The sequence below is a fragment of the Cherax quadricarinatus genome, chromosome 52 (genome assembly GCF_038502225.1).
Source record: "Cherax quadricarinatus isolate ZL_2023a chromosome 52, ASM3850222v1, whole genome shotgun sequence".
In the NCBI taxonomy this organism is placed as follows: domain Eukaryota; kingdom Metazoa; phylum Arthropoda; class Malacostraca; order Decapoda; family Parastacidae; genus Cherax; species Cherax quadricarinatus.
Window position 1 is genome coordinate 26,446,960 of NC_091343.1, and position 15,749 is coordinate 26,462,708.

Sequence of the window (15,749 nt, forward strand, 5' to 3'; positions counted from 1 at the left end):
GCTACTCTCCCTTCTTCACCACTCTACCTTCTTCACTGCTTTACATTCTTCACTACTCTCCCTTCTTTCCTACTCTCCCTTCTTCACTACTCTAGCTTCTTCCCTACTCTCCCGTCTTCCTCTCTCTTCTTTAGTACTCTCCCTTCTTCCCTAATCTCCCTTCATCTCTACTCTCCCATCTTCACTACTCTCCCTTCTTCACTACTCTACCTTCTTGACAACTCTCCCTTCTTCTCTACACTCCCATCTTCACTACTCCCCCTTATTCCCTATTCTCCCTTCTTCACTACTCTACGTGCTTCACTACTCTCCCTTCTTCCCTTCTCACACTTCTTCATTACTCTCCCTTCTTCCCTATTTTCCTTTCTTCACTACTCTATCTTTTTCACTACTTTTCCTTCGTCACTACTCTCACTTCTTCACTACTGTACCTTCTTCCCTACTTTCCCTTCTTCCCTACTTTCCCTTCTTCACTACTCCATTTTCTTCACCACTCTCTCTCTTCCTTACTCTCCATTCTTCCCGACTCTCCATTCTTCCTTACTCTCCCTTCTTCACTGCTCTTCCTTCTTCCCTACTCTCCCTTCATCATTTCTCACCATTCTTCCCTACTCTCTCTTCTTCAATACTTTCCCTTCTTCACTACTCTTACTTCTTCACTACTCTTCCTTCTTCACTACTCCCCCTTCTTCCTTACTTTCATTTCTTCGCTACTCTCCCTTCATCACTACTCTCCCTTCATCACTACTCTCCCTTGTTCACTAATCTCACTCTCCATTCCTCACTATTGTCAGTTCTTCTCTAAACCACCTTCTCTTCTCTCTCTTCTTCACTGCTCTCCCTACTTCACTACTCTACGTTCTACACTACTCTTCCTTCTTCCTTTCTCTCCTTTCCTCGCTACTCACACTTCTTCGCTATTCTCCCTTCTTACCCTCCCTTCTCTATTCTCCCTTCTTCCTTCTTTACTCTCCCTTCTTCACTAATCTACCTTCTCCACTATTCTCCCTTCTTTACTACTCTTCCTTCTTCACTACTGCCCTTTTTCCCCTATTCTCTCCTGATCACTACTCTCGCTTCTTTCCTGCTCCCTCTTCTTTACAACTGTACCTACTTCACTATTCTCCCTTCTTTCCAACTCTCCCTTCTTCCCTACTTTCTCTTCTTTTCTACTCCCGCCTCTTTACAACTGTACCTTCACCACTATTCTCCCTTCTTCTCTACTCTCCTTTCTTCATTACTCTCCCTTCACTACTTTTCCTTTTTCACTATTCTCCCTTCTTCCCTACTGTCCCTTCTTCACTACTCTACCTTCTTCACTACTTTTCTTTCTTCACTACTCTCCCTTCTCCACTGATCGACGTTCTTCACTACTCTCCCTTCTCCACTGATCGACGTTCTTCACTACTCTCCCTTCTTCCCTGCTCTCACTTCTTCACTAATATTCATTCTTCCCTACTCCCCATTCTTTACTACTCTATCTTTTTCACTACTTTCCTTTCTCTACTCTCCCTTCGTCCCTACTATCCCTTCTTCCCTTCTCTCTCTTTTTCCCTACTCTCTCTTCTTTACTTCTTTCAGACCTATTCTCCCTTCTTCTCTACTCTACCTTCTCCCTTACTCTCTCTTTTTCCTTACTCTCCCTTCATCCCTATTCTCCCATCTTCACTACTCTCCATTCTTCCCTACTCTCCCATGTTCAATACTCTACCTTCTTCACTAGTCTCACTCCTTCACTACTCTACCTTCTCCACTATTCTCCCTTCTTCACTACCCTCCCTTCTTAACTACTCTCCTTCTTCACTTCTCTCCCTTCTTTCCTACTCTCCATTCTTCACTACTGTCATTTTTCCCATATTCTCTCATTTTCACAACTCTCCCTTCCTCCGTATTCTCCCTTCTTTACAACAATACATTTTCACTACTCTCCCCTCTCCCCAACTCTCTCGTCTTCACTACTATACGTTCTTCACTTCTCTCCCTCCTTCCCTACTCTCATTTCTTCACTACTCTCCCTTTTTCCATACTCTCCCTTCTTCCGTACTCACCATTCTTTACTACTTTACTACTCCTGATGGGAGGGGTTGGATTTGATGGGAGGGGTTGGATTTATGGGAGGGGTTGGATTTATGGGAGGGGTTGGATTTATGGGAGGGGTTGGATTTATGGGAGGGGTTGGATTTATGGGAGGGGTTGGATTTATGGGAGGGGTTGGATTTATGGGAGGGGTTGGATTTATGGGAGGGGTTGGATTTATGGGAGGGGTTGGATTTATAGGAGGGGTTGGATTTATGGGAGGGGTTGGATTTATGGGAGGGGTTGGATTTATGGGAGGGGTTGGATTTATGGGAGGGGTTGGATTTATGGGAGGGGTTGGATTTATGGGAGGGGTTGGATTTATGGGAGGGGTTGGATTTGAGTGGGACTTTCACATCAGGGCTTATTTCTTGGGTAGCATTGAAAATTGGGTTGGGCAAATGTTTTGTTAGTGGGATGAATTGTAAAGGACCTGCCTAGTATGGGCCAACAGGCCTCCTGCAGTGTTCCTCCTTTCTTATGTTCTTATGTTCCTCCATACACTCCCTTCTTCACAACTCTCCCTTCATCCCTACTCTTTTTTTCCCTACTCACCTTTCTTTACAACTCTACCCTCCTCACAACTCTACCTTCTTACTTATTCTCCCTTCTTAACTACTCTCCTTTCTTCATTACTCTACGTTCTTCACTTCTCTCCCTTCTTCCCTACTCTCACTTCTTCACTACTCTCCCTTTTTCCTTACTCTCCCTTCTTAACTACTCTCCCTTCTTCCCTACTCTCACTTTTTCACTATTCTCCCTTGTTCACTACTCTTCCTTCTTCATTAGTCTCCCTTCTTTACTACTCTGCTTTCGTCCCTATTCTCTCTTCTTCGCTACTCTCCCTTCTTCCCTACTCCCCTTTATTTACAACTCTATCTTCTTCACTATTCTCCCTTTTACACTACTCTCCATTTTCCCTAATCTTCCTTCTTCCCACTCTTCCTTATCATTACCTTTCCTTCTTCACTACTCTCCCTTCTTCACTACTCTACCTTCTTCCCTACTCTCCATTTTTCACTTCTCTCCCTTCCCTACTCTCCCTTCATCACTACTCTTACTTCTTCATTACTCTCACTTCATCCTTACTCTTCTTTCTTCACTACTCTCCCTTCTTCACTACTCTCCCTTCTTCCCTACTCTCTTTTCTTCACTAGTCTCCCTTCTTCTCTACTCTCCATTCTTCACTACTGTATCTTTTTCCCAAAAGTGCTTTCTTCACTTCTCTCCCTTCTTCACTGCTCTCCCTACTTCACTACTCTCCCTTCTTCCCTACTATACCTTCTTCACTGTTCTTCGTTCTTCACTACTTTCCCTTCATCACCACTCTTCCGTCTTCCTTTATCTCCCTTCTTCCCTGCTCACCCTTCTCCTCTATTCTCCCTTCCTCAATACTCTCCCTTCTCATTTACTCTCCCTTCTCTATTCTCCCTTCTTCCTTACTGTCCCTTCTTCACTACTCTTCTTCCCTACTCTCTTTTCCTCACTACTCTATCTTATTCAATACTCTCCCTTCTTCTCTACTCTAATTTCTTCACTTCTCACCCTTCCTCCCTCCTCTCCCTTCTTCACTACTCTCCCTTCTTCACTACTCTCCCTTCTTCACTACTCTCCCTTCTTCTCTACTCTCAATTCTTCACTATTGTCCCTTCTTCCCTTAACTACCTTCACTGCTCTCACTTCTTCTCCCTTGTTCACTATTCTCCCTTCTTCACTACTCTCTCTTTACTACTCTACATTCTTCACTACTCTTCCTTCTTCAGTACTCTACCTTATTCACTACTCTCCCTTGTTCCCTAGTCTCCTTTCTCCACTGTACCTTCATCTATAATTTACATTCTTCACTATTCTCCCTTATTCCCTACTCTTCCTTTTTCACTACCCAACTTTTTTCACTACTCTCCCTTCTTCCTTTTCTTCCCTACTCTCCCTCCTCCACTACTCTACCTTCTTCACTTCTCTCACTTCTTCTCTACTTTCCCATTTTCACTACTCTCACTTCTTCACTATTCTACCTGCTTCACAACTCTCGCTTTTCCGTACTCTCTCTTCTTCACTACTCTCCCTTCTCCCCTACTCTCACTTCTTCACTACTCTCCGTTTTTCCGTACTCTCCCTTCTTACCTACTCTCACTAGTTCACTACTCTTCCTTTTCCCCTACTCTCCCTTCTTCAATACTCTACGTTCTTCACTTTTCTCTCTTCTTCCCTACTCTCACTTCTTCACTACTCTCTTTTTCTCCCTACCCTCCCTTCATCCCTACTCTCACTTCATTACTCTCCCTTCTTCACTTCTCTCCCTTTTTCCCTACACTCCCTTCACTACTCTCTTTTCGTCCCTATTCTCTCTTCTTCACTACCCTCCTTTCTTCCCTACTCTCCCTTCTTATCTACTCTCCCTTCTTCACTACTCTACATACTTCACTTTTCTCTCTTCTTCCCTACTCTCACTTCTTCACTACTCTCTTTTTTTCTCTACTCTCCCTTCTTCCCTACTCTCACTTCTTCACTACTTTCCCTTTTTCCATACTCTCCCTTCTTTCCTACTCTCCCTTATTCACTAATCTCTATTCTTCCCTACTCTCCTTTCTTCACTGCTCTCCCATCATCCTTATTCTTTCTTCTTCACTACTCTCCCTTCTTCCCTACTCCCCTTTCTTTACAACTGTACCTGCTTTCCTACTCTCCCATATTCACTTCTCTCCCATATACACTACCTTCTTCACTACTTTTCCTTCTTCACAACTCTCCCTTCTTCCCCACTCTCACTTCTTCCCTACTCTCCCTTCTTCACTTCTCTATCTTATTCTCTACTTTTCCTTCTTCACTTCTCTCCCATCTTCACTACTCTCCCTTCTTCACTACTCTCCCTTTTTCCTTACTCCCCCTTCTGCACTACTCTCCCTTCTTCACTACTCTCCCTTCATCCCTGCTTTCCCTTCTTCATTACTCTCTCTTCTTCACTACTCTCCCTTCTTCCTTACTCCCCTTCTTCACTATTCTCCCTTCATCCCTGCCTTTCCATCTTCCCTACTCTCCCTTCTTCTCTATTGTCCCTTCCGTATTCTCTCTTCTTCAGTACTCTCCCTTCTTTCCTACTCTCCCTTCTTCACTATTCTCCCTTCTTCCTTACTTTCCCTTCTTCCCTACTCTCCCTTCTTCCCTTCTCTCCCTTCTTCCATTCACTACCTTCTTCACAACACTTCCTTCTTCCCTGCTCTCCCTTCTTCACTTCTCTAGCTTCTCTATTCTCCCTTCTTCCTTACGTTTCCTTGTTCACTTCTCTCCCTTGTTATTACTCTCCCTTCTTCACTACTCTCCCTTCTCTCCTACTCTACCTTATTCACTATTCTCCCTTTTGTCCTACTATCCCTTCGTCACTACTCTCCCTTCTTCCTTACTCTCCCTTCTCTATTGTTCCTTCTTAAGTATTTTCTCTCTTCTTCACTACTCTCCCTACTTCTCTACTTTCCCTTCTTCCCTCTTCTCTCTTTACAACTCTTCCTTCTTCACTACTCTCCCATCTTGCCTGCTTTCCCTTCTTCTCTATTCTCCCTTCTTCACTGCTCTTCCTCGTTAACTACTCTCCTTCACTACTCTCCCTTCTCTCATACTCTATCTTCTTCATTGTTCTCCCTTGTTCATGACTCTCCCTTCGTCACTTCTCTCCCTTCTTCCCTATTCTTCCTTCTTCATTACCATCCATTCTTGACTACTCTCCTTTTTCCCTAATCTTCACTTTTTCCCTACTCTTCCTTTTCTCCCTACTCTCCCTTCTCCCTTACTCTCGCTACTTATCTGTTCTCCGTTCCTCTCTAGTCTCCCGTCTTCCCTACTCTTCCTTCTTCCCTACTCTCCCTTCTTCGCTACTCTGCCTTCTTCCCTGCTTTCCCTTCTTCAGTACACTACCTTCTTCACTACTCTCCTTTCTTTCATATTCTCCCTTCTTCATTACTCTCCCTTCGTTACCCTCCCTTCTTCTCTATTTTTCATTCCCTATTCTCTATTCACTGTTCTCCCTTCTTCCTTCTTGTCTCTTCTTCATTACTCTCCCTTCTTTAATACTCTCCCTTCTTCACTACTCTCTCTTCTTCACTATTCTGCTTTCTTCCCTAATCACCCTTCTTCCCTAATCTCCCTTCTTCTCTACTCTCCCTTCTTCACTACTCTCCCTTCTTCCCTACTCTCCCTTCTTCCATGCTCTCCCTTCTTCTATACTCTCTCTTCTTCACTACTCTCACTTCCTCATACTAATCCTTCTTCCTTACTCTCCCTTCTTCTCTTTTATACCCTCTTTATTCTCCCTTTTTCAATACTCTCCCTTCCTCCTTACCCTCTTTTCTTCTCTGTTCTCCCTTCTTCCCTATTCTCCGTTCTTTACTACTCTGCCTTCTTCCCTAATCTCCCTTCTTCATTGCCCTCCCTTATTTATTACTCTCCTTTCTTCACTACTCTCCCTTCTTCCGTCGTCTCTCTTCTTCATTACTCTCCCTTCTTCACTACTTTTCCTTCTTCCCTGCTTTATCTTCTTCACTTCTATCCCTTCTTCACTACTCTCCCTTCTTCCTTACTCTCCAATCTTCAATACTCTCCCTTCAGTACTATACCTTCTTCCATCTTCTCCCTTTTTCACTAGTCTCTCTTCTTCACTACTCTCCCTTCTTCACTACTATCCCTTCTTCTCTACTCCCACTTCTTCACTAGTCTCCCTTCTTCCATACTCTCCCTTCCTCACTATTCTTTCTTCTTCACTACTCTCCCTTCATCACTACTCTCCGTTCTTCATTACTGTCTCTTCCTCCCTCTTCTCCCTTCTTCACTACTCTCCCTTCTTTATTATCCCTTCATTATTCTCCATTTTTCATTACTCTCCCTTCCTTACTTCTCTCCCTTCTTCACTACTCTCCCTTCTTCACTATTCTGCCTTCTTCCCTACTGTCCCTTCTTCCCTTCTCTCCCTTCTTCACTAAACCTTACCACTATTCTCTCTTCTTCACTAGTCTCGCTTCTTCCCTTCTGTTCCTTCTACCGTATTCCTCCTTCCCTACAACACTATCTTCTTCACTACTCCATGTTCTTCACTTCTCTCCATTCTTCCGAATTCTCACTTCTTCACTACTCTCCCTTTTTCCCTCCTCTCCCTTCTTCACTACTCTAGCTTATTCACTACATTTCCTTCTTCACTAATCTCCTTTCTTCACTACTCTACCTTCTTCAATACTCTCCCTTCACTACTCTACCTTCTTCAATACTCTCCCTTATTGCCTACTCTTCCTTATTCTATATTCTTCCTTCTTCACTACTCTCCCTTCTTCCCTACTCTTCCTTTCTCAATACTTTCCCTTCTTCCCTACTCTCTTTTCTTCACTGCTGTTCCTTCATCACTACTCTCCCTTCTTCCCTACTCTGCCTTCTTTACTACTCTCCATTCTTCACTACTCTCCCTTCTTCACTACTCTACCTTCTTCGCTATTCTCCCTTCTCTACTCTCCCTTCTTCAATACTCTCCCTTATTCGGTACTCTACCTTCTTCACTACTCTCCCTTCTTCCCTACTTTCCCTTCTTCCCTACTCTGTCTTCTTCACTACTCTACCTTCTTAACCACTCTTCCTTCTTCAGTACTCTACCTTTTTCACTACTCTACCTTCTTCGCTACTCTCCCTTCTCCACTATACCTTCGTCAATAATATAAAATTTTCACTACTCTCCCTTATTCCATGCTCTCCCTACTTCACTACTCTACATTCTTCACTGCTCTCCCTTCTTCGTTTTCTTCACTACTCTCCTTTCTTCCCTACTCTCCCTACTTCCCTACTGCCCTTTTCTGCTATTCTCTCTTCTTCACTACTCTCCCTTCTCAGAAACTCTCACTTCTTCAATACCATACGTTCTTCACTTCTCTTCCTTCTTCACTACTCTCCCTTTTTCCCTACTGTCCCTTCTTCCGTACTCTCCATTCTCCACTACTCTCCCTTCTTCACTACTCTCACTTCTTTCTTACCCCCCTTTCTTCATTTCTCTCACTTCTCACTACTCTCCCTTCACTACTCTCCCTTCTTCACTTCTCTCTCTTCTTTACTACTCTCCCTTCTTCCCTCTTTTCTCTTCTTCACTTCTTTCTTCGCTAATCACTATTTTCAATTTTTCCCTACTATCCCTTCATCTCTACTCTCCCTTCTTCCTTACTCTCCCTTCTCTATTGTTCCTTCTTAAGTATTCTCTCTTTTTCACTACTCTCCCTTCTTCACTGCTCTCCCTTCTTCCCTCTTCCCTCTTTACAACACTTCCATCTTCACTACTCTCCCTTCTTGCCTTCTTTCCCTTCTCTATTCTCCCTTCTTCACTGCTCTCCCTCTTTAACTTCTCTCCTTCACTACTGTCCCTTCTCTCATACTCTACCTTCTTCAATGTTCTCCCTTCTTTTATACCCTCCCTTCCTCATTACTCTTCCTTCTTCCCATCTCTCCCTTATTCCCTACTCTACCGTCTTCACTATTCTCCCTTTTTCACTACTCTCCCTTCTTCCCTACTCTGACTTCCTCACTTGTGTCCCTTCCTCCTTACTCTGCGTTCTTCACTACTCTCCCTTCTTCTCGATTTACCCTTTCTTTCTTATTCTCTCTTCACTACTCTCCCTTATTCACTACTCTCCTTTCTTCCCAATATTCCTTCTTCACGACTCTCCCTTCCTTACTACTCTTCCTGTTTCACTACCCTCCCTTCTTGACTACTCTCCCTTTATCCCTACTCTTCCTTTTCTCCCTACTCTCCCTTTTTCCTTACTCTCGCTACTTCTCTGTTCTCCGTTCTTCTCCATTCTCCCGTCTTCCCTACTCTTCCTTCTTCCCTACTCTCCCTTCTTCGCTACTCTGCCTTCTTCCCTACTCTCCCTTCTTCCCTACTCTCCCTTCTTCCATACACTACCTTCTTCACTACTCTCCCGTCTTCCATACTCCCTTCTTTACAACTCTCCCTTCTTCGTTACTCTCCCTTCTTCGTTACTCCCCTTCTTCTCTACTGTCCATTTCCTATTCTCTCTTCACTGTTCTCCCTTCTTCCCTCTTCTCTCTTCTTTATTACTCTCCCTTCTTTATTACCCTCCCTTCTTCGCTACTCTCCCTTCTTTCCTGCTCTCCTTTCTTCACTACTCTCCCTTCTTCATTATTCTGCCTTCTTCCCTAATCACATTTCTTCCCTAATCTCCCTTCTTCTCTACTCTTCCTTCCTTGCTACTCTCCCTTCTTCCCTACTCTCCCTTCTTCCATACTCTCCCTTCTTTACTACTCTTCTTCACCACTCTCCCTTCTTCACTACTCATCCTTCTTCCTTACTCTCCCTTCATCTTTACTCTACCTTCTTTATTCTTCTTTTTCCATTACTCTCCCTTCTTCACTACTCTCCCTTCGTCCTTACCCTCTTTTTTCTTTGTTCTCCTTTCTTACCTATTCTCCGTTCTTCACTACTCTGCCTTCTTCACTACTTTCCCTTCTTCCCTGCTTTATCTTCTTCACTTCTATCCCTTCTTCACTATTTTCCCTTCTTAATTACTCTCCATTCTTCAGTACTCTCCCTTCAGTACTATGCCTTCTTCCCTACTATCCCTTCTTCACCATTCTCTCTTCTTCACTACTCTCCCTTCATCACTACTCTCCGTTCTTCATTACTGTCCCTTCCTCCCTATTCTCCCTTCTTCAATAGTCATCTTTCTTCATTACTCTCCTTTCTTTATTATCCCTTCATTGTTCTCCCTTTTTCATTACTCTCCCTTCTTCACTACTCTCATTTCTTCACTACTCTCCCTTCACTATTCTTCCTTCTTCCCTAATCACCCTTCTTCCCTAAACTTCCTTCTTCCCTACTCTCCCTTCTTCCCTACTCTCCATTCTTCTCTATTCTCTCTTCTTCCTTACTCTACCTTGTTCACTATTCTCCCTTGTTATTACTCTCCCTTCTTCACTTCTCTCCTTTTTCCACAAGTCTGCATTCTTAACTATTCTCTCTTCTTCCCTACTCTCCCTTCTTCACTCATATCCCTTCTTCCTTTCTCTCTCCTCTTCACTATTCTCCCTTTTTCCCTCTTCTTCACTGCTCTCCCTTCTCCACTACTCTCCCTACTTCCCTGATTTCATTTCTTCACTACTCTCCCTTGTTCACTACTCTCACTTCTTCCTTACTCTCCCTTCTTCACTAATCTCACTTTTTCACTTCTCTCTCTTCACTACTCTCCCTTCTTCCACACTCTCCACTCTTCACTACTCTCTCTTCTTTACTAATCTCCCTTCTTCCCTTCTTTCCTACTCTCTCCTCTTCACTACTCTCCCATCACTACTCTCCCTTCTTCCCTCTTCTCTCTTCTTCACTGCTCTTCCTCTCCCCTTTTTCACTTCTCTCATTTCTTCACTACTCGCCTTTGTTCCATAATCTCCCTTTTTCACTGCTATGCTTTCTTCTCTATTCTCTCTTCCTCCTTACTCTCCCTTTTTCTCTATTATCCCTTCCGTATTCTCCGTTTTTCATTACTCTCCCTTCTTCACTACTCTCTCTTCTTCCTTTCTCTCCTTTCTTCACTACTCTCCCTTCTTCATTAGTCTACCTTCTTCCCTACTCTCTTCTTTCCTACTCTCCCTTCTTCATTACTCTCCCTTGGTTGTTCTCCTTCCTTCACACACACTGAGGTTTACATTAAATAAACCATAATTTGGTTACAGTTATAAAAGGTTTAATTTCTTTCATAACCTCTTTTATAATTATTCTCTGTGTATATAAGTTGTGTCTAAGATGTTAACAAATGTTTCTCTCACTGTTTACATTGTTTCTTTTTCGTTTATGTTTGTGATGCTGTCTACTTTGAGCTACTTTCTTTGAAAGTCTTAATAAATGCTTTCACCAGCTGTTTTATTATAGATGTTTTCTCTAATTTTTATCCTCATTTAATCTCTTAGAAAAGTTTAAAGGTCCTAAAACTTTGTTGTATTTATGTGGACTTTGCTTTCTTTAGGTATTTTTCATGATGCTTAATTTTAGTAAATGTTAATCGAAACCTCTCCTTATCTTCCTATATTTTCAAATTTCCTTTAGTGCCTCTAAATATTCTTGAGTTTTGAATGACTATAAGCATGACTCACGAAACTGTAATGACACAATTTCAAACAAACCATACTAGCCGTCGTGTTAGCCACTTAGCTTAAACCCGCGGTCAGAGAGTCACAACTCCAGAACCCGCCCGCCACTGGACCAGCTAGCTTAAACCCGCGGTCAGAGAGTCTCACAACTCCAGACCGTCGTGTTAGCCACTGGACCAGCTAGCTATAATAAGATTCATCCAAGTAAGTATATTTATACACCATTGGAAGGTTAGAATAGTCTTGAGCTAGAGTTCGTCACGGCCACGCTAGCTGGAGATTCGTCTGTAAAACTTGTATTTGTGGTCACAGTGGTGCCTATGCTAACCTTCCTATGATATAAATATACCTAGTTGGACGAATCTTATTTTGGCTAGCTGGTTCAGTGGAGTTTTGAGACTGATCGCGGGTTCTAACCCCGCCCGTGGTATGGTTTGACTATAAGCATGCTTATAACATATATTCTTGGGTTTTGAATAACTATAAGCATGGTTTGTTATAGCATAAATCGTTTCTCTAATTTGTAGCTTAATGTTCCTGATTATATAAGTTTTCCATTACAGCCGAAAACAATTATCGTTTTTTTCTGTTGATAATTTCTCTTGATAGCACCGAATTATTCGGAGTCTTTCATAATTTTAAGAATAATCTTTGTACGCATAGTTTCGAGGTTTTGAGGGGCTGGGGCTGAGCTCTAGCACTTGGCCCATCTTTAAATTTACGACATACTTGAATTAGCTTTGTCATATAGCATTTACTTTTGGCTGCCACTGAGCGTTTTTCTGCATAAGTCAACATTTAATTACTTTACCAGAGTATGATCAGTGTTTCTCTTACCTGAGTTTTCATATATTTAATTATTGGTGTATCACCCTTCCTAGTCTTCTTTTTCTCTTCATCCTTGTTGCTACTCTCCTTCATCATCTCCTTCCCATCACCTGAAAAATATCTAAATTTAAAAAAAAAAATATTCATAGTAACATACTGAAAATATGAAAAAATATGTTTGTAATATATTATTTTAATTACAACACTACAAATATTCAGCAATCTCTAGAACTGCAGTGCAAACTCTGGCCACTACAAGAAGCACTGCACACTAGTTTTCCCTTATTCTTAATACGCTTTACAGTGCAAAAAAACATGAGGGGAGTTGAATGATAGCTCAAGACCTTTCGTATTGCAATCAATACATCATCAGGAGCTTGCAATGTTGCAGAAAAAATGAGGAATTCCAAGAAAATGCGTTCAGAGGAAGCGTGTCTGCTTGAATGAGGTAGGCGGGAGGCAGGAGACAGGAGGCAGGAGGTAGGAGACAGGAGGCTGGAGGCAGAAGGCAGGAGGCAGGAGGCAGGAGGCAGGAGGCAGGAGGCAGGAGGCAGGAGGCAGGAGACAGGAGGCAGGAGGTAGGAGACAGGAGGCTGGAGGCAGAAGGCAGGAGGCAGGAGGCAGGAGGCAGGAGGCAGGAGGCAGGAGGCAGGAAGCAGGAGGCAGGAGGCAGGAGGCAGGAAGCAGGAGGCAGGAGGCAGGAGGCAGGAGGCAGGAGGCAGGAGGCAGGACGCAGGAGGCAGGAGGCAGGAGGCAGGAAGCAGGAGGTAGGAGGCAGGAGGCTGGAGGCAGAAGGCAGGAGGCAGGAGGCAGGAGGCAGGAGGCAGGAGGCAGGAGGCAGGAGGCAGGAGGCAGGAGGCAGGAGGCAGGAGGCAGGAGGCAGGAGGCAGGAGGCAGGAGGCAGGAGGCAGGAGGCAGGAGGCAGGAGGCAGGAGGCAGGAGGCAGGAGGCAGGAGGCAGGAGGCAGGAGGCAGGAGGCAGGAGGCAGGAGGCAGGAGGCAGGAGGCAGGAGGCAGGAGGCAGGAGGCAGGAAGCAGGAGGCAGGAGGCAGGAGGCAGGAGGCAGGAGGCAGGAGGCAGGAGGCAGGAGGCAGGAGGCAGGAGGCAGGAGGCAGGAGGCAGGAGGCAGGAGGCAGGAGGCAGGAGGCAGGAGGCAGGAAGCAGGAGGCAGGAGGCAGGAGGCAGGAGGCAGGAGGCAGGAGGCAGGAGGCAGGAGGCAGGAGGCAGGAGGCAGGAGGCAGGAGGCAGGAGGCAGGAGGCAGGAGGCAGGAGGCAGGAGGCAGGAGGCAGGAGGCAGGAGGCAGGAGGCAGGAGGCAGGAGGCAGGAGGCAGGAGGCAGGAGGCAGGAGGCAGGAGGCAGGAGGCAGGAGGCAGGAGGCAGGAGGCAGGAGGCAGGAGGCAGGAGGCAGGAGGCAGGAAACAGGAGGCAGGAGGCAGGAGGCAGGAGGCAGGAGGCAGGAAGCAGGAGGCAGGAGGCAGGAGGCAGGAGGCAGGAGGCAGGAGGCAGGAGGCAGGAGGCAGGAGGCAGGAGGCAGGAGGCAGGAGGCAGGAGGCAAGAGGCACTAAGTACCCCTGGTACATCAATCCTCGGTGTTTATTCCATATTATTGAAGGTTATGAAAAATTAAATACTTTAAAAATTTTCATTGCCACGAGAAAGAGAGAAGTTATCCTGCCTCCACTTATCGAAGTCCGATCTTTGACCGGTCACAGTATTTAATCTAATGAAGAGCTGGACACACAAGATAATTTATATCTGAATTATTACCTCACTCTATTTCAAACATTCCACTACGTGCTCAACAGATAATTTACCGCTATATGTTTAGTTAATTCAAGTTAATTCAAGTTAATTCAAGCACCCTTCTTGCCAGAAGGGAGCTTTACACTACAGTTTTTAAACTGCAACATTAACACCCCTCCTTCAGAGTGCAGGCACTGTACTTCCCATCTCCAGGACTCAAGTCCGGCCTGCCAGTTTCCCTGAACCCCTTCATAAATGTTACTTTGCTCACACTCCAACAGCACGTCAAGTATTATCTATATATATATATATATATATATATATATAAATATATATATATATATATATATATATATATATATATATATATCTATATATATATATATATGCAAAACAACCACTCTGAAAGAATAGAGAAATTCCAAGCGCTTTCGTGACTACTCAAATTATCAAGGAACTATGAAAGTAAAGCATCCAAGGAAGCTATATAAGGGGTCTGGCCAACACCTCACTATCAGATCCCACAACGGTTAAACACCTGACGCGCGCCGACCCAACTGGATAGGTCCTTTGCACAACTCACCCACAAACTATTCTACCCAAGAAAATTTAAAAGTTATTATTTGTCCAGTGTATTATTAAATTCTTCCCAAATTCTATTAATTATAAATGGATCTAATTTATATAAACCAAAGGAAATATTCATATTATTGTCAAAACTGCTTTTTATGAAACAAGATTCAATTATATTCCTGTCGACCATGGACTTGCTTGATACTACTTTCTCAACTTTTTGAAAATCAATTGGATGGTTAAAATCTCTTACATGAATAAATAGAGCATTGGAATCTTGTCCAGTTCTAATGCTATATTTATGTTGTTTTAATCTTAGTTCGAGATTTTTACCAGTTTGACCGTAATAAACTTTATCGCAAATTTTACAAGGAATCTTATAGACACATCCATCAGCATTTTGGGGGGAATTCTTTATCAAAAGTTTTTTTACTGTATCAAGATTTTTGAATACAACTTTAATATTAAAAGTCTTAAGAAGAGAAGGCATATCAACCAACTTTTCATGGTAAGGGAGAACCAACATATTTTTAGTTGAATAAGGCTGGTTGTTCCATTTTGGATTGTAAAAAGTATTTCTAGCAACTTTAAAAGATTTATCAATTACATTTCTTGGGTATTTTAAATCATTACCTATTTCATAAATTTTGGATATTTCCTCATCTATGAACTCAGGACTACAAATTCGTAAAGCTCTCAAAAACATTGATGAGAAAACAGACAGTTTGACTCTATCTTGGTGCGAGGAATAATAGTGGACATAGGAACAGTTATTTGTAGGTTTTCTGTAAATTTTAAATTTGAATTCATTATTACCTTTAATAATTAAAACATCTAGAAAAGGCAATGAGTTATTTTCTTCAAACTCAACAGTAAAGTTTATAGAATGGGCAAAGCTATTTAATTTTCCAAGGAAATGGTGTATATCTACATTTTGGGGCATAAGACACACAATATCATCAACATATCTGAACCATTTAGCTCTATTAGGGAGGATTGTGTTAAGCAGCCTTGTAAAAAAACTTTTGATAAAGAATTCCCCCCAAAATGCTGATGGATGTGTCTATAAGATTCGTTGTAAAATTTGCGATAAAGTTTATTACGGTCAAACTGGTAAAAATCTGGAACTAAGATTAAAACAACATAAATATAGCATTAGAACTGGACAAGATTCCAATGCTCTATTTATTCATGTAAGAGATTTTAACCATCCAATTGATTTTCAAAAAGTTGAGAAAGTAGTATCAAGCAAGTCCATGGTCGACAGGAATATAATTGAATCTTCTTTCATAAAAAGCAGTTTTGACAATAATATGAATATTTCCTTTGGTTTATAAAAATTAGATCCATTTATAATTAATAGAATTTGGGAAGAATTTAATAATACACTGGACAAATAATAATTT

At 42.9% G+C, this 15,749-nt stretch overlaps 1 protein-coding gene across 1 annotated transcript in view; it reads right to left on the minus strand.

The window, feature by feature from the left end:
- LOC128696898 (protein unc-80 homolog) overlaps positions 1-15,749 on the minus strand; it is a 1,079,316-nt gene that overhangs the window by 305,194 nt on the left and 758,373 nt on the right. Inside the window, exon 43 of the mRNA XM_070095999.1 lies at positions 12,037-12,137. Coding sequence (XP_069952100.1) covers positions 12,037-12,137 — 101 coding nt within the window. The remainder of the gene's footprint in view (positions 1-12,036; positions 12,138-15,749) is intronic.